Raw genomic sequence first — 19,848 nt, 5'->3', positions numbered from 1 at the left:
GCAAACCACACATATGCAGACGATTCAACTTCCCGACCTTTTATTTCACCCGTTCATGGTCACTGAAGTTCGTCTGTATTTCGACGCCACAATAAAACAACCCGCCCCTTTTCTCATACGTTCGATCCTTCGATTTGATTTATATCTCAGATCCCGAACTAGTGTGGACTGCCGTGTTTTAATCATCCGCGTGATCAGCAGCATCACCAGCGCAGTTAGCTACCGAATTACGAATGTAATACACACCAAAAGCATTAATTATCATTGAAAGCTACTCTGCATGATAAGTTTACATTCGCAGAAAATATGTTTGACTAAGCCCATAAGATGATATTATATTTTGTCAATCAGCAAAACAGGACCAGAACTGAAACCGCATACATATCCGTTGAGCAAAACGTAAATGATTTTTTCTTACCAAAAAATATTAAATTGTATAATAATCTTCTTATAAGTTATGTTATGTTTTAAATTTTCGCATTAACTCAAAACCATTCGATTCTATAAGCGCTCGGACATATTTTAAATATTGAATTATTATCGATGTTTCATTACTCACCTTTTTGAACTCGACAATTTGAGATCTGCATAGATGCAGCATTTCATATTATCATTCCTTAAGACAGTTCCACAACATCAACAGTTTCTACAGCATCTTGCAACACCAACTAGCCAAACCCTTTAGCCTGGATGTGCGGTATAAAAATGCGACCCTGTGTCCGTCCATTTACCTATCGTTTCATCTATCCATTCATCATCGCATCATCCGGGAGGGAGCATTTGAATTGAGAGACCAACAAAACATGGAACACAAGTAGGAGGGGGAGGGGGTGAAGAGGATATGAAAGCTATCTTCGCAATGGCTTGACTTTATGGTGTGCCACTGGAGTGCTTCTGTGTGATCCATGGCTGCCCCACAAAATATAGATACTCTGAGTCGCGTGGCTGTAGACAGTGCGGCCAGATATTAGCTTGCCATAGCTAAGAGATTTCGAAGATTATTTCATACGAAGACCAACCTATCAGTCATCCATCCATGGCCACAGACAAACCGTGAAAATGTGTGCAAGCACTGATTCAAGCGGAGAGCTTTCCCGATCGAATATTATAAAGTACTTCCATGCTCTATCCTTTGGGCTTTCCGACCCCTATCGACCCAGAGGATGGCTCTTGGCGTTCACTCTAAAAAGCATCATAAATACAGGGATATAATGCCGCCCCACTCGAAGGTAATTATTTTTGTAATATAATTTAAGATTTGCCTTCCATCGTCTCCGTAGGTCTAAACATCTTCGGGAGCGGTGTCGAGTCAGCAAACTTTCCTGAAGAGCCGTTTAATGGGAGTCTTCTTGCTGTAGTTTTATTTTATTATAGTTTCCTGATCTCCATCCATCCCGCTGTTGCCTGTTATTTAACGTATCTCTACCTTAATGCCCTTTTGTCCATTTTGCCAGATATGGCCCACGACACCATTCATCAGGGAACGTCGAACGAATGTAACACCGGTAGCCTGTAACATTTCCTGCCCAATTCGTCAGCGCTCGGTCAGCCGTCCCATACGATAAGCAATATTAAATATCCAATCCATTTACACATTTGCAAAGAAATTGATGATGATGGTTCTCAATTTATAAGCATGCAGGAAACCGAAAAACATTATTTACACCCTTGAATAACTTTGACCTTTCTTTGCTTCACTATAGATTTATCTTTATATAAATTGTCTTAAGAACAAACCCCCGAAAAATAGTAAACATCAAATAAATTTTATGCGTGCAAACCAATTGTATTTTGAAACCCATACATTCTCAACCATTTTTAATTCCTAAATAGCGACTAATTGTAATTTCAATTTGGATATTGTAATTTATGATTGACTATAACATTATTTTAAACACACGTAATAACAACAGTGGCTTTAAATGCATCTCCATACGCGCTGTCGAAACGCTGTCGAATGTGACGCACAGGACACGTGCAGTACCGTAAACGTTGCCACGCGGGGTTCATCGAAATATCTGCAGCGTCAGCAGGGCTTTCCTTAATACGAATGAATGAGAAACAATCTTCTCTCTTTCTCGCACTGCTCGCATTGAAAATTGAGGATGTAAAAGCGAGGGTACGGAGCAGCCTAAAAGTTCTAAACAAACAAACCAGTGCTGGGAAATCAAATAAAACATTAATTATTTTATCACACCCCGCGCATGTACCTTACGACGGACGCAGTCATGGTAAGTTGTGCGAAGCGTAAGGAGTGTTAGCGGAAAAGTGGGAACGTGTGAGATATGACAACCCGTGGCCGCAACTAGCCTACTTAGCCAGGTGGGGTTCCCTCGATGCGGCGCCAATGTTTTATTTCAAACAAGTGCATTACTTGAACCGCTTGCCTGCATGAGTTGTTGTGCGTTTCACGCGCTTCAGCAGCGTCCGAACACAACTCTTCACCAATAATGCACTCAAGCAACACTCATCCGGTGCGCGCAACCGTATTACGGCCATAATGCAGGATGATGCTCCTGGGCCGGTTGTTTCGTAAACAATCACAACTGTCAAAATATCCACAGCAGCCTCGGCTGCATGCATCGACTGGGGTGTCGGGTCGATTGCCGACCAGGGTACCAATGGTAGCGCCATCTATCTTCTGGTGTTACTGATGTATACACACCACCGCTGAGCTTCTTCCGGCCATTTACCAGGAGCGACGTGAGAGGCGGCTAGCTGTCTGCAAGTGCATTTGTTGCTGCAAAGCCTCACCTTGTTATGGTGCGATGCACGGGAAGTGTGCTTGTTATGCTCTATCTTGTTTTCTCCTACTGTCTATGCATTTTAACTCTGCATCAAAGATGTAGAATACCAGGCGGACGGTGTTTGGATATAGTGGCCCTATTGTTGAACCACAACCACATCTGGTTAGAAGTGATAGAAAGAAAACAATATTGATAATTAATTGAGTTTTAACTGACAAAGAGCCTTGGACATGAACCACCGCACCAAAGTGTTCGGGATACATTGTACGCTTGGCAAGGAGAAAAAATCTCCATACTTCGTTGTTCAGGTGCAGGCGCATTTGAGTATCTATTTAAACTAATTAGTGCGGCCATCAGGCGATCGCTAATTGAGTTAGATGAAGGCAACACTAAAAGGTGCACGAGAAAAAGAATGTAACAACTACACGAGCATCGGTTGATGATGTTACCTTTTTTATTCCATTCACCAGCATCCCATGCTTAGAATTGGTCAAACATCAATACACAAACAATATTGTCGTGGACGCTGCAATACGCTATCCTTTGGTCAAACGGGTAATAATATCTCCTTCAAGCATTTCACGCGTATGGTATGGTACACCAAATTTAATTACATCCTGTGTTAGAAAATAGACAGACCAGATAACTAAACTCTGGTCATGCGAACAAATAGTACATTTTCATTCTTGCTAACAATTAAATTAAAACATCCAGACCTTTTGTTGAAGATGCGAGCAGTGTCCCGCGTCATTTACTCCCGTCACCAATGGTTATACATTTTTCAAACAAGTCTACGAGCGGATCGTAATAATGCAATAAGGAATTATGCGAACTGTTATCTTGTAAAAGACGCAGAGCACCTAAACTTCAATACGTTGGAAAAAACACACACACACAAAGGTAAGGTTGATTCCGTTTGACTTAGGATTAGCCTTGCTCTGTTGGTTAGAGCTAGTGGCAACGTGGAGAGGTAAATAATAAAATTTCAAATTGAATTAGGATTGCTCCGAGGCAAATGTAATTAAAACATTTGCGACTGTATTTCAATCGACACCATCGTAATATTGCCGTAAATATCGTGAAAGCATGACTGATTAGGGCGAGAGTAACCAAGACCGCCGCACTGTAGCATTTGTCAAGAAATGTCAATATTTAATTGGCAGGCTCATTACAATCTCTCTTCCAAACCGCACGCGCGCACTCCAGCTCCTTTAAAAAGGTAGAGTAACGTTATATATAATACAGACCAACAAAATGCCAGTGAAAATCATCGTCTTTGATGTTCGCATCTTTATCCATTCTCTACAAACTGAAACATCTTACACAAAACGTTTTCAGAGATGTTCTATAAGGTCTAGGTTATATAAAGAACTAAAGTAAAGAACGAGATTAAATAGTAAAAGATTTTTGTAATTTCGATTAAACAAGAGTACATAGATAAATCTGATAAAATTATAAACGTAGTTTTGTGGTTTTTGATGAAGGTTATCGAAAGAGCCTTTTAAAACCACATACTTTATTGCAGGAGAGTCACCCCATCGCAAGACCAACCAGTTTCATTTCGTTTTGCATGACAAATTGTGTATACATGAAATAGACGTGTTGAGTCGGTACTTTTGGTGGCGTTGAAAATTTCAAATGACCGGATGTGTGCTTCGTCGCATATCGCAACCACAACGCTGTACCACCGGAGACGCATCCAATCGCACAACGCACAGACTCGGACACATGTACCAGCAATGATTATGTGTCTCCGTGCGCTGGCATGTAGGCACGTAGTACCCGGCGTTTCTTTATAGTAGAATGGAATATGACACCGATTGTGGGGTCCGAAAATCATCACCTAAAAAGCACATTCTGATGTGCAAACCACAACGAACAGCACAAGTGTGCCGTTTATATCGCTGTGAACAATGAAAGCATCCATTTGTAAATTTTCGTCCGCGCACTGTAACAAGATTTCCATCATTTAATTAGGCGTAATAGTTTCGAACGAGATAGAAACATTGTTACTCCCTCGAAGTGAACTTTTTATCAAAAGAATAACAGAATTTAAATGCTTGGAGTTATTTAAGCAAAACGACCGGGATGGTCCTTTCGTATAAAATAAATTCATCAAAGTTAATACTATTTATGAAAACGACTGGTACATTGTTCTGTTCAGTTATTGCACTACAAGATTTCAATAGGCTATTTAAATATAGAATTTGCAGCATTTGATATCATCATCAACCATTGATGGTGTGATCGACTATATCAGTAGCCGTGTGCCTTCGACGAAAGGCTGTACAGAGAACTAGTCCGTTTCCTGCGTCTTCCCAATGCAGATTGTGACCGTCGGCAACAATACGCGCGATCGCCTTTACTCTTTACAGGTTGTATACCATTTTCTTCTCATTCATGAGAAATCCTTGCGCGGGGCTAAAGTATTAAGAAATCGCTACATCCTCTCAAGGATTATCTGTGCGAAATGTGAGAAAACAATCGAAAGAAAAAGAAAAGTTCCCATTGCAGCAACGATGGAACGCTACGCACGTCGGTCAGAGATGGAAGTAAAAGTCATAACAATAACAATAAATTAAGCACCAACCGGAATATGAACTCTTCCACCCCTAGGGCTATTGCAATCAAGCAGGGTCGAATGGTGTTGGAGAGCAAAAAGACCGCGCGGCTGACGATGTTTCTTTGTCGCTTCTGGCTGTTCTGCTGCAACCCCCATTGAATGTACCGGATGAGGAGCCACGCGAACGTACAAGTGATCGAGTTCCATGTAGGCAGTGCTCTCGTAGAACGCACATAAAGGGAAGATACCGATGGTAGCTCCAGCTTCTCGTAAAAGTAAGTGCAAGTGTATTCATGTTCCTCTCCCACCTTACTTCGCTTCGATATCTGTTGCACTTGTTCTGGGATCAGGTTGTGAAGCGGACGGTACCTCCTGCCGCTGCTCCTTCAACTTTTTTTTATTATTTTAAACTAAACCGTTTCTGCGGTGATCTGTCTCACGGTTGATCAAGTTACACGAGCGTACGCCGGCATGCTACCCATCAATTGCAGAGAACAAAAAAAATGTCAGAAAATATCAACCCCGCATGTATACAAACGCATCTGTGTGGATAAGCTTGCTCCTGCACACCTGATGACCAGCCGTTTGCATGCTGCATAGCGATTATGCCCATATGCTGAAACTTGACTTTTTACGTTTTATTTTTATCTGCATGAGAAAACGGTCGCGTGGCTCTCTTATGCCTTGCTGCACGATCTTGGCGTATGCATGCCTTGCGCTGGGGGATCCAGTTTGTCCAGTTAACGATAGAGTAGAGCCACTCGTTGTAGTCTCGGTCTTTTTTCGCTCGTTCCATTTATCATCGATCGGCAGTAGTGGGGCAGCTTCAGCATACGCATCCTGTTTCAGCGCAGAAAGAAAGATAGACTTCCGATGGCTAACAGCAGCATCCAGTAATTGCATAAAGGAAAGGTGAATTCAACAGGATAAACACGAGCAGGACGGACAACATAGCGAAATTGAAACGCAAAAGCAAGATAACAATATTCGATGGAGCTTAACTCAAAACCGGTTTAGCAATCGAAGACAGGTTGGTATCGATCTTTCGTTTCATCCCGTTTCCCTTGTTCAACCAACTGCCATTCAACTGTCTAGTCATTCAAGAACAGTTCACACAGACCCCTTCACTGGTTCGTTGCTACTTCCTGGACTAATCGGATTAGTTATGCTGAGCAATCATCGTTTGCAAATGAGCCACCTTACCAAGAGGGTGCTTCATTTTCTTGGCCTTGTCACCGTTCCTCACGCTCCGTATACGTGCTCGACGGATCTCTTTCGATTCCAGGTTTACTGGAAAAAAGTCATAAATTACAACGCCAAAGCGTTCACGGACAGGACGACGAATGTTATCTAAAATTTGAAAATTTATTACCATCTTCAAGGCATCGTAAATCTCGTCACAATCTGCCTCCATTACAATGCTCTCGTCTGCTCCATCTTTTTTTAAATCAACAAATCTTTGCAGGGTATCATTGAACGCATCTGAATGAGTGCTCTCCGCTACCAATACTAGGGGTAGCAATTCCCCGGGCACTTCAAATTAGTGCTGCAGTCTGGACAATAATGTTTCTACTAGGCTCTTAAAATATAGTATGATATGTATGCAGTGAAAAGGTGTTCACTCTCCGAATCTGTTCTACGGTTATTCTCACATGTCCCGCATCCGTACCATAATTGAAAGGTGTGAATCAGACCTACGAGAGAAACACACTTTGTGCGAGAGTTGGACTGATTGATGATGAAGGTAATTCATCTATTCGTTTTCTTCCAGCGCACAGGCTTGCTTGATTTATATCGACCAATGACCCGACAGCGAGTAACAGTTACGACGCAGGACATAACTGGTCGTACGAAAATGTCCTCGAGTTGATCGTATGGCGTGCTCAGCACAGGAATAAGGTTAAGAAAATGATAAAACCGAAACAGGTTTCTGCTTCTTTGATCACGACTCGTCGAACGCATAAAGTGCGCTTTTCGTGCATTTTTTTATCACAGTAAGAAAATAATTGTTTTTGCCAAATACAGTATTGCAACTAACCACAACGGATTTTGAGTTCCCATTATTATTTACACACATAACTCAATGCAATCGATGAAAATAATCAAATGGCTCTGCATGAATTTTCTTTCCTTGCTTCAAAACAAAGGTATGAATGTTTTTTTCCATCACTGTCAAGTATATTGAGGTTGCGCAATTCGCACACATCTACGCTGTATTGCTTTTTTGTTATTTTCCGTTAATCCCTGTCGAAACAAACAAATTTCTTTCCTTTTCTGAAGCACATCTAATGAAGAAAAAATCTTCATCGACTTCATTCATTAAAAGATCTGCCAACAGAGAGGTAAGATCGTGCGTGTAAAGCTGCTGGTATAACAAGAATAACAACGCTACATCAAGGGAGGAACCTTCATTCAAGCTAACCTGTTTTGAAGCTGATACATCGGGTCGATCGCCCTTTGCCTTTCCCAATGATCTCGTTTTTTCACTAGATTGGTGCGAATGGTAAGGATCGATTGAAGGCTGTGTTGAACGCGTTTTTCTACTCTTCCGAGTTTCTGCCCGTTTCTTCATGCGCAGGCTTTCCTCCTTATTTCTCAATTCGTAATCAAATATTCGCTGTCACCTTACACAGTGCAATCAGCAGACAAAGGAAACAAAACGGAATCAAAAAAACTAAACTAACACGATACACGACCAGCTTAACCGACTCATTAAATTTTATGCTAATATCGAAGGTTAACTCCCTGCATGCTGCTTCCTCACGATCCCGGCGTGAGGTTTCTTCGATGCCGTTTACGTACCGTGCCTTACGGTTCAGTTCTCGACTTTCACGCAGACCAGAGCCTAAACTATACACCGTTCCCAATCGGCTGGTGGGCCGCTGCAAAGCGAATGAGATCTACACAAATGAACTATTTAAACTGAAACGACAGGTTTTCGCCACAGGTGGTGACGCCACTGAAGGCCTAAATATTGAGGCTCCAAGACATCGATCGATCGTAAACGGTCGATCTTACTTTCATCTTTTATGCTATATGTTTCATTCATAAAGATCGATCGTTGTGTTGTAGCAGAATACAATGTATATGGCATGATTATATCTATGAGTCTAGCGATCGAATCAATTTTGCAGCAATGTATGATGTACTTACATGTAATGAGTATACCATGAAGTATGTCACATGGACTTACCACACATGGATGGTGTCTACATTACGTTGGTTTAATAGAGCCTAAAATGAGCTTATTATTTTTGCTACATACTTATACTAGCAACCGATGTATCAAGTAAATGATATTCAAGATGACATAAATAATCAATAATATAAATGATGATCAAGATCAGCATATATATATAAACGAGCTCAGACAACCAACGAATGAAACGCACATTAGCTGCAAATTTCATACAAAAAACATCACTAACAACACTGTCTTATTTCATCCACGATGCACTATGGATGTGTGAAATTTGTTCGTTGATAGTAAATTGCAAAATTATATTTAACCAAGCTAAAATATACTATGACACTAATACATTTGTGAAAAAATATTATAATGGATTAATTGGCACGCTAATGAACATTTGACTAAAATTAAATCACATTTCAATTTTTTTTAATTGCAATCGGCAATAGATTCAATAACTAACTAGCTTCACTATAACCCTTTTGGCAGTGCTACATTCATATGAAATAAGCTCTACTGTTGGGTTGTGCTATCGTGTGGTAATATGAATGAAATGATGAAAGAGAAAAAAAGGTAAAATGGAAGATGTATCATAAATTTTGTGACTCTATTTACATATCTCTTCCGTTCATCGCCATGCTGACGGCAACTAAGCTGTATTGGTGGGTTCTACGGTTTGTGAAGGGTTTACGACCGGACGACAACACCCTTCGTTTCCTTCTTTTCATTATGCTTGCCGTGCTTGCAGGCCTCGAAAGCATATGATTCTGGGTCGACGGTTTAGCCCTGCCAGTCAGCTACTGCTGTCAGTACTAACATTCGTTCGGTAGCAAAACAGCAGTCAGCACTACAAAAAGCTTCGTCCATGTATATGCATACGTTTAGCGCGATCGCCCGATCGACGTTTGTGGCCATTAAACCACAAAAGCCTCCAGCGTAGCCGAGGGAATTACAGGGTGTGGAGCAAAAATCACATTCTGCGTAAGGGTGGCTCATTGAAAAAAGGCTTCATTCATTCATACGCTAGAGCTCATTCATTCATCCGATTTCTCACCGGCTATGCTGTGCCAAACGCTTTTCTGCTGAAGTTTGACTACTACAAATATGTGTTTCCAATGCTGTTTTCTTATTCGTGTCAACTAAAGTCAAACATCTCACTTGATACCCATGGATTTTAAGTAAAGAAAATCTCTAATATAAGAATGCTATGATCTGTATTGAATGTTTTCGAAAAATAATTTTGAACATTCAGACAAGAAGATTAAGTATCCATGCTGGATTGGATGGATTGTGGATTGTGTAATTTCGTTTTATTTTATTTTCGATAGATTTTTATCATTGTTTATTTTTTACATCTTTTTTATTTCTTTTCTCTAAAATTAAATTAGCATACTGAAAAAGCTTTGTATGTTTGATGAGGCCAGAGTCAAGAAAAAGGCGGGAAACCTGATAGAAGCTCATTCAAACATCATGAATATTTAATCGAGCATATTTTGTTTCGATGGGGAGAAGAATCTATAGAATGTGAAAAGCACTGGAAAGCGCCACTTGGAAGCAGACAGAAGATTAGCAGAATATCGGTACAGACAATTATAGAAACATTTATTATAATTTCTTCCAAACGATCATTTGATAAGTTCATCAAAATGAACGCATGTCACGTTAGCATTTTGACGTTCAGCGTATTAGTAAATATGCATTGACAGAAGTAACGAGTAAGCCATCTTAAATTCATTTAACAATGTGCGAAGTGTTGAAGTCTTTAAAAGTTGTGTAATTTACTCTCAGTTACTTCTATACGTTCGACAAATAGGAACCACTGTAAAACAAAATGTAACAAAAAATATTCTGTATAGCTACCCACTGCACTTCCTAAAACGATGAAAGTGCGTAATGATTCCGTGGAGCTAACCGTCTTGGGTCATAAAATTGGGACAAGCCTGTTAAGCCGCGCCGCAATGGGATACTGTACATGATTCGGTAATGTATTAGAATAAACTGTGCAGAGCATACAAATCGTGTCGTTAACATGATGCGAAACGCTGTTGATTTTTTTCGATTTATAAGGATTCGTGACGTCTTCTAAAAGTTTTCATAAAATCAACAATGAATTCTAAAACATGCTATAAAAAGATACGTTCAAACAACTTCCGTTTGAATGATCAATTAGGACATTAAATTTGTTACATGCTTGTTTTACAAACAAATAGCCTAATATAAAAGAGAATAATAACATACTACTAATTTTATCAATATCAGCGTCTGATCAGGATCGAATGATCAAGTATCCATATGAACATGAGTATCAATCGTCATAGATCAATTGTTCTTCTTGCCTTGAATGATGCTTGATATTTGAAAGATACATAACTTAAACAACATGTGTAAACGATTGGTTGACGAAATCAAAATTATCTTATGTGTGCAATACATTATCACGGGAATCTTAAACGGAACCATCGACTGCCCCGAGCTACTTTCAAGGATCCACCTCTATGTTCCTGCCAGAATACTTCGTCGCCGACCAATGCTGGCAGTCGCTTAAACCCGAACAACATTTGGCTCTCGCAACCCCCTCCTTTGTATGTGCCATCTTTTAAATTCAGCTGACGATATTTACGAGCCTGGAATGACGATAACGGAACTGACTTCGCTTTTAAGTGTTCGGAATGCGTTCAACAATAACAATATATAAATGTTCTGTTCGTTATCTAATGTGTATTGTAAACCAATTTTGACTCGAAAGGGCTTCATAGTCCATCGATTAATAAACTAAACTAAACTAAACTAAACTAATAGCTGTAATTCTGTAATAGCTTGTAAACCATAGGCTTGCTGCTGGGTGTACTCCATTTAAAACGCAATTCAACGTCAAAATTTTCTAACATCCAACAACTGTCGAAGGGAATATGTGACAACAACCCAAACTGTTTATCTGGTACCTCTCGGTTTTGGTTAATATAAGCGTAGGTGTGTTGATATATAATCCCAGTTTACGAACATTACTCGCTTACTGGACCATACTCTTATTTATTGAGAACCTGATGTATTTATATAGTATAGAGTTACACATTTCATATAGTAGTACATGATGAATCTCCATACAGCAGTGATAAACTTGTGGCATTAATGTTACAGGGAAATGGCAACATCTTGATAAACAAAAATCATTCGTAATTAACACAGCTACCGAATATTAGTCACTCGCTCTGAACGCTTCAGCATCATTAGCATCTTGGTTTGTTTTCGATAAGATTTTCCATGTCCAACAAAGTTCGATTCAATCCATCGGTTCATTTCGAGCTAATTAGCTATAACCACGAAAGGCCACCATGCTTGCAGGCGCCACAGGCCAAGCTTCTTAGGTATCTCAGGAACGAATAAAATAGTCTAGTCGTGCCGCAGAAAACGAGAAGAACCATCTAGCAATCGACAAACATCACAGAAATCACTCTATTTGGGCCACCGAGCCATCTTTTTCACTGTACTATCACAGTATCTGATTCACTCACATGAAAACGTGTCTTTCTCCATTGCTATGAATACAAAATGAGTTAAAATCTAAATTTCGGTTTAGTTTCTAGTTCTAAACAATCCAATTCTAGTCAAATAGCTCAAACTGTAACATACATTGTCATGTGCAATGATAAAATAACAAACATTATTTAGCAATTCAATCCTGTTTTTTAAGAGTAAAACAAATAGAACAATTAGCAATGATCATCGACGTATTATCGCAAAAACAGTGATGAAAAGATCAGGCGTGTTAGATAACATAAATGATGTCCATCGTTCATCGAACTGTCCTCAAATAATCTTGTGCTCTCTGCGGAGCAACAAAAATCTAATTGATATTTCCTTTTCCTTTTAAGAATGATTGAAGCAGATGCTGAAAAGATATCATGCAAAAAGATGGCAAAAACCTTATATTTACGATAATTGCTTATCGTTTTGCCGCATCATTTTGATTTTCTCTAATTATTGTGGTTGATGACAGCTTAATATCAAATTCTGAAATCAACTATCAAATGAAGAAATGTGAAAATTGTTAAGCTAACAATAATAAGTTACGTCTATAACATTTTATTGTATGTATTTTTGATATCAATATGGTAGAAAACAAATGTATGAAGTTTGAAAAACAGAATAGTCAGTTGCTTAACGTCACAAACACAACACACGTCTCACTACTACGTAATTTTGCAACCAGCAATCCAAAGCAAATGGAGCTTAAAACATTGAATTGCTTGTCAAATTCTCGATAACATAACTTCAATGAATAATCAAGCCGGAATATAGAATGCAATGGAAGGGTCTGAAGAAATCGCAAGATAAAGAATAAAATAGAATAAAAAAGGGCAAAAAGTACACAAGGCACAACATGATCAGATACGCAAGCGAATCGCGTTTTTAAATGATTCAACGAAGGTTAAGGCCCATTCAGTAAAGGAAGAAGCTGAATGACTGGCTCGTGGAGGCCAACGATAATAAACTCCGAGTAAGTTATCTTACACTGACGGAAAGATGTGAATGATGCTGATGGATCTAGAGATTCTACCCTTTGAAAACGGCGCGAAGCTTTTCTACACACTTAGCCACTCGAGTACCAAACACTTGCTTTGAGGGCGAAATACGCATGAATGAATGAAGCTCTTATTGTGTTTGTGAGCAGTTTTGCAGTGGCATTGATGCTTGGGCTAAAGTTTTCATTCATATACATCAATCAACCGTGGCTGCTGCTGACTCGCGGAGCAATCATATGGACGACACACTGCTAATGGCATAGTACCAGCAGATAAGAAATACAGCGAGACGCACGGTGGAGATAAATGATTCTATATGTGGAGAGGAAGTAGAAATGTTCCTCTCTTATTTCATAATGTGAGTCTGGAAAAAGGGCATTGCTTTATGCAATAGTCAATGTGAAATTAAAACAAAATATAGATGATCATTAAAATATAAACTGCATACAACAAAGCAATTCTGATATAAACATTTTCAAACACTTTAAATAAAAATGTATGTAACCTAAACAGAAGAGCTCATTCCAAAATAAAATATCTTTAAAAATACTTTCGGTAAAGGATTTTTTATAAATTTCATTTAACTACATATTATTTATTATTTTATTGGTTCCTGTTAAATGAAATAAATTATTAAAACCTCTCACACACTCTTCATCGCTGGTAAACCGGAAACAGCGTGAGTTTCAAAAGAAAATTTAAATTTGATTTTCGTGTAAAAGTTGTTGACCACTGTTCGTAAAAACCAACTATGCTTTGAGCTTTATCTCATAGATGGCGCTGTTGGAATGCAAGTTGCACGGAAGCTTGAACGCAAAATAGTTTCCCGTTTGCATACAGGTTTTCCCCGACATACGCAACTAAGGCGGTGCTCTGGCAGTCATCGAAGAAGACTTTAGGCAACGTTAATCGCACCCGCGGGCGTGCGTGCTTTTTTTTTTGAAAATGTATAGAATTTGACACCCGCTGCATGTGTCAGTTTGAAAATGCATGCGTCAGAATCTTTTTTTATTTAACCGCACGTACACCCGCACGTTCGCACTAATCGCAGGAGCGATTACCGCTACCTTCAATACGAACAAACGTATAGAGCAATGTGGAGATGCACCGTCAGACACTCTCGAACAAACAAGACCAATGTCGCTTAGGACCAGTCAGTTTCATTGTGAAAGGAAATGATGATGGTCGTGTTGCGCAAGCGAACGATGCTTGACACCGGCAGACCAACCTAAGTTTCATTCTGTCTTTGATGTTCGATACAGAAAGTCCGATTTATCTGTATTCCTACCAAGGTGGATTAAAAATACCAGGTGGTGGAAAAGGGCCTTTGAGGGGTTGTCATAGTTTAGGGACTTTACGTCATTTTAAAACCGTTAACTTTTGGTTTCCGCACATAAAGCATAGCAAATAGAACAGATTTCTTTGTTACTTACGAGCATTTTTGTATGTCTATTGATTTTATCGAAAAAATGAGGAATAATATGTCTATGATAAGCATATAAGCATTTTTGTATGTCTATAGATTTTATCAAAAAATGAGGAATAATAACAAAAGATTTGATGATTTGTTTCGTCACGAAATTTAAAATCATGTGAGTAAGAGTTCTAATTCACTTAAATTGTCCATGTGTCTCGTAAATAATGAGAAATAAATGTTAAAATAGGAAATATATATGATTTCTTAGTTTTTATCCTCAAACATGTCGAAGACAGAATGAATTATACAATAAATTCACGAAATAACACGAAATAATACACTTGAATCTATGTTTGCGGCAAGAAATGAGTTTTCTCGATTTTCTAGCTTTTCAGGATATTAATATGATATTTTGTTATTTCTTTATAAAGATAATCATTATTTGATGTTATATTAGACATTTGACAGCTGAAATAAAATCGCTTGCGGCGATGCGGCAATATCAAATTATTTTGATTTTGCCGCATCGCCGCATGCTGCAGATCGCAAATGCTGTCATTAACGTCAAATCCCATACAAAAGCTTGCGGCAAAATCGCATGCGGCGAGGTTCTGACCGATCCCTCACAGATGACCACCCTAAGGCTGCGCTCTGGCACCAATCGAACACGACATCAAATATGAAAAATGTATGGGATTTGACATGTTCGATTTGATAACCAACAAATCGTACCGTCTTACAAAAAGGAACGGTACGGTATGGAAATTAGTCCTTGAGGTGTGGAGGTCCACTAACAGTGACACCATAAATTGTCGCTCTCTTGCCATGCTCACTCGAAGCAATGCGATGTCCAGCGGTCAAAGTGTTAATAGTTTACAAAAGAGGAATATATATGTTTCATTTTCTTAGCAAATAAATGGAAAATTATTAAAGACTAACTAGGCCGCTCTTACAAGACAAAAAATGGCCGAAAAAAAGTTGAACAAACAAAACCAAGCGTATATTTTCTTCTTGCGCACAAAATGCAGCGTTTTGCAAGTCACTTTCGAATGTAAACATAATTATTCACCGCCTCCACATGTTTTTCAACAGCTGTCAAATGGTGTATTTGCTTCATATTGAAGCTTCACATCGATCTGATATTTCATTTTCATCATATAATTTTTTATTTATTCAGCATGATTTTCAATACGTTTCAAGCTGGATTAAGTTTGACAGTTCTTTGTGATGTGTTGAAAATCATGAGCAAAAACTGAAATTTCAATATGAAGCAAATATAACATTAGACAACTGTTGAAAAACATCTTGGAGGCGGTGAATAATGATGTGCACATTGGAAAGTGACTTGGAAAACTCTGAAACTCGTTTTTTCTTCTTTGGATAACCATTGTCAGTCAAAGACTGTCTGTACCACTAATCGGTTTGGCTTATGACTTATGAATTTACCCGTAGCAGGAGAGTCAGTCCTACGTTTGGCGGCACGGTCCATTCGGGACTTGAACCGATGACGTGCATGTTGTTAAGTCGTACGAGTTGACGACTGTACTACGAGACCGGCTAAACGAGATAATCCATTGCAAAATCAGAAAGATAATTAAGCTGTATTAAAACACTAACCACGCTAGTGTAACGCTTGCGATAGTTGCTGATTATGTAATGTCCGGACCCGGCCGTAAACAAAAAATATTGGCCGTGGTTGGTAAATGACCGAGTTAAATAACTTAAAAGTCATTTGAACCATGTTAAGAAACTTAAGACGGGAGGACCGAGTTCCCTTGAATAATTCTATCAATAACATAGAAGCCTAGGAAAATGTGTAATAGACTTCGTCGACTTAGTAAGTACCATGGAACTAAATAGTCAGTCCATCCTACGGAAGGATGATTTAGGTGTGGTTTATCTTGTCCGATATTGTCCAACATAGTTATAGAACAGCCCACATGATCGTCCCAACAAATAAAATTGTTTAATCAAACAAATCAACAACGCATTACATACATAACAGTATATTACAGGTACATACCAAGATATTGGTTATGCAGCCGTTTTATCAGTATACTTATGCTGTTAATGATTTCTTAGAATCGTTTGTTGTTTCCTGTAAGGTAATGTTTCATCATCACAGGAAATTCAGGAATTATTTCTGCAGCTCTGTACATCTTGCTCTCCAAAGAACTACAATGACACAATTCTTACCAAGTCATTGCCTGCGTAACCCTAATCTTTATAGCGGTTCAATTAAATTGGTCTCCTTAATTTGAAATAGCAAAAACCCCATATTCAATAATTGCTGATCGTTTGATTCCATATCAAAAACAGTCATATCTGCAAGGTAGCCTCTGAAATATGATTTCCGTCTATTAATCCTTTTACTCAATCACATTTGACTGCCGTGCATGGTTTGAATGTTTTTTGACCGCAATGGTCACATATTTTACTGTTTTATTGTACCTGCTTATCCGAATGCGTTGGCATTGAAGATATCTGTTCAATCTAATCAAACGTTTTTCCAAGCCAAACCATTCTTATTGACACCACACAAAAAGTTTACAAGCCTACGTGCATTCAACATACACAATCAGTTCCAAGCTGAAAGCTGAAGTGAAGATGTTTGTTAAGTTTTTCTTGGTGATCGCCTTGCTGCAAGCTGTCTGCGCACAGCAACGGTTTGAAGTGCTGGTTGAGTTTGGTACCAACTTTAGCACACTTGCAATCGACACGCAAAATGAAATCAATGAGTTGTATCACTTTAACGCGGACATGGTGCGTGAGTTCAATAGAGAACTGCTGCTAGAGCTGGGTCGCATGGTACCGGAAATGCGCGAAGCAGACTCATCCTTCCAACAGCAGATTGCAGCCGCCGATGGAGTAGACGACGAGTGCCGAGAGTATGTGGAAGAGCTGCGTGAGTTGTTCCTGCTATTTCAGAACTGGGACATTCAGGATTGCGCATACTACGCGCATGTTGAACTGGCAGACGACAGTGTAAACCGTTTTTTGCCGTACGCCATCACATTCTTGTCGGAAAACACGCGATCCATTTCACAAGTGGTGGAATCATTTTCACGTAACAATGCTGTAGCGGAGTTTGATGCACTCGTGGAAGAGCTGGATGGTGAATGGGAGTACTACCAGACGTTGGCCGTATCATTTGGTGATTTCCTGTTCGATGAGATCCTCGCTCATGCCGACGTGGCAGATCGTGTGTATCTAGATCTTGTTGAATGTCGTGAAACGGCTGTGCGCCTGCAAGAATCAGACCAGGAATACATTCTATCCTACTTGGACAGTAACTGCGAATAATAAAACAAGCCTTCTTTAACGCTTGAACTTTTGTTCTTTCTCGTTTTGTTATCGCCTTTTCTCTTTCTCTCTTTCTCTCTCTCTCTCTTACCCCCCTCATCGCACCCCCCCCCCCCCTCTCACAGTCTGTCTCACTCTTTCGGCTACCGTGTAGTAACCGCGTATGTTGCATTTGGTAAATTCGAAAATTACCCTTGATTTCAGCTCAATTGACCATTATGTTTAACAACAGAATAGACGGTTTAGTCGTATCAGTAACAAACAAATATAATTCGTCGTTTGCATCACTCAACGGCTTCTCACATACCTATTCAATTGAAGCCAATATTGTGCGTTGTTGCAACATATGAGATATGAATAAATGAAAACCACATGTACACTCACCAAGTGATGCTTCGGGATCAGACAGATCGGAAAGGCTTGGTACCTTTTGAATATTTCGTATAGGTCCATCGTCCAACGGTTCCTGCTTGAGCTGTATTGAACCTGAATCGCCATCGCAGCCCTGTGAAGAGATTTATAAAAGTTAAGAAAAAGGTAAGTTTGTTGTTCTGTCTTATCGACAGCTTCTGCTTATCGATCTTATTGACAGCATCTGCTGGGGTAGTGTTGCGGTTATGGTTGGTGTGCTTTTTATTATATTTTTCGTTTCATAATGCCTTAATAATTTGGACCCAAATATTCTGCTTTTAAACTGCTTCCGGTACTAGCGGTGAGCTGTGCTAACCGCAGTCAGTCTACTATTCGAACTGCAGACTGAGAAATTACCTGTAACTTTTCCCTTTTCCCCTAATTACTGTAACTTTCCTCCAAACGAGAAGATCGTACCTTTTACAATATTGTAAACAAGTGCAGACCAAAAACCAAAAGAAGAAGACGATTGCTTACTTAAAACTGAATTATTCCATTGCGATGGTACCAACTTATTCGAGAGATATTAGAGTAAAAATAGCTACCGCCCTTTTTTCTCACTTATTAGGAGGCACTAAATAGAGACATATTAGGATTCTCTTAGCATATTCAATCATCATGTCATACCCGATGTCTATATTCAAGCGCCCGGAAACCATCAAGGGAGTGTGCTTCTAATCGTAAATCATGAAATTTTACTACGCTTTGAACAGGGAGTACAAGGGATACAAGTCACCATAAATATGTTCACACGATAATGATTGAAGGGTCGTATGTATTAATGCTCCAGTTTTCATTTCTCATCAGCGGAAGTAAATTGGAAATAGAAGGTGCAGTGGTGCAGTGACTATCAACGAGCCTTGGCTAAAGTGTGCAGAGAAAGAAATGTTATCTATTTTACTGACGTATTTATTCCGAAATCAAGAAATGACTAAATGTTTGTAAAAGTTCCATTGAATGCCAAGGGAATACAAGTAATCTTTCCTTGATAATGAACTAGACATATATTTTTGCAAACAATTCAACAATATCGAATTTATCTTATGAAAACCGGCTTTTTGCAGGGTTTATTTTCGGAATTACAGAATTATTTTAAGAGGTATACATATTTATGTCAATAAATGTGGTATCATTTCATAGTGAGATGGATTGAATTAAAAGGTTTGGGTTTACATTCAATCACGCTTAAAAAAGCTCTTCAAAACCTCAATGGTTAATATGGCCATCCTTGCTGTGCTGCTTCGTGATAGCTACTGATCTGTACGTTTTATTATATATAGTTTTGAATGTCTACAATAAATTAAAATAAACAAAAGAGATTTCTTGCAGCACTCAGTATAATCGATTCTGACTACTTGCTTTATCTTAAACATCATATACATCACCCATCGTATACACTTTGTATGCGTATGCTGCATGTAAACCACAACACTCAGAAGAGAACGATTCACCTCAACGCTACTATGAAGCAATAACAACCGATTTCATTCATAAAACTAACTATACATGCTGGAAGCGTAAAACGGCGAGAAATACACGCGTGGTCGTCTAGTCAGTTGGGGTCACGTTTAGGCAGCCGTTTCTTCACTCCAGATACCTCCTTTGCTATCCTAGCCCCAAGGGTTTGACCTGACAAACCGTAAACAGAATATGTAAACACACACGCGCCAACCCGGGCGAGTGCATGCCTCCCA

At 39.1% G+C, this 19,848-nt stretch overlaps 1 protein-coding gene across 12 annotated transcripts in view; it reads right to left on the bottom strand.

Annotated features, from left to right (window-relative positions):
- LOC1275912 (ETS-like protein pointed) overlaps window positions 1–19,848 on the bottom strand; it is an 85,417-nt gene that overhangs the window by 55,936 nt on the left and 9,633 nt on the right. For all 12 annotated transcript variants that reach the window (XM_061650334.1, XM_061650336.1, XM_061650333.1 and 9 more), the window contains one exon: window positions 18,128–18,248. In XM_061650334.1, coding sequence (XP_061506318.1) covers window positions 18,128–18,248 — 121 coding nt within the window. The remainder of the gene's footprint in view (window positions 1–18,127; window positions 18,249–19,848) is intronic.

The sequence above is a fragment of the Anopheles gambiae genome, chromosome 2 (assembly GCF_943734735.2).
Source record: "Anopheles gambiae chromosome 2, idAnoGambNW_F1_1, whole genome shotgun sequence".
NCBI lineage: Eukaryota > Metazoa > Arthropoda > Insecta > Diptera > Culicidae > Anopheles > Anopheles gambiae.
This window is presented reverse-complemented; position numbering and strand designations above follow the sequence as displayed.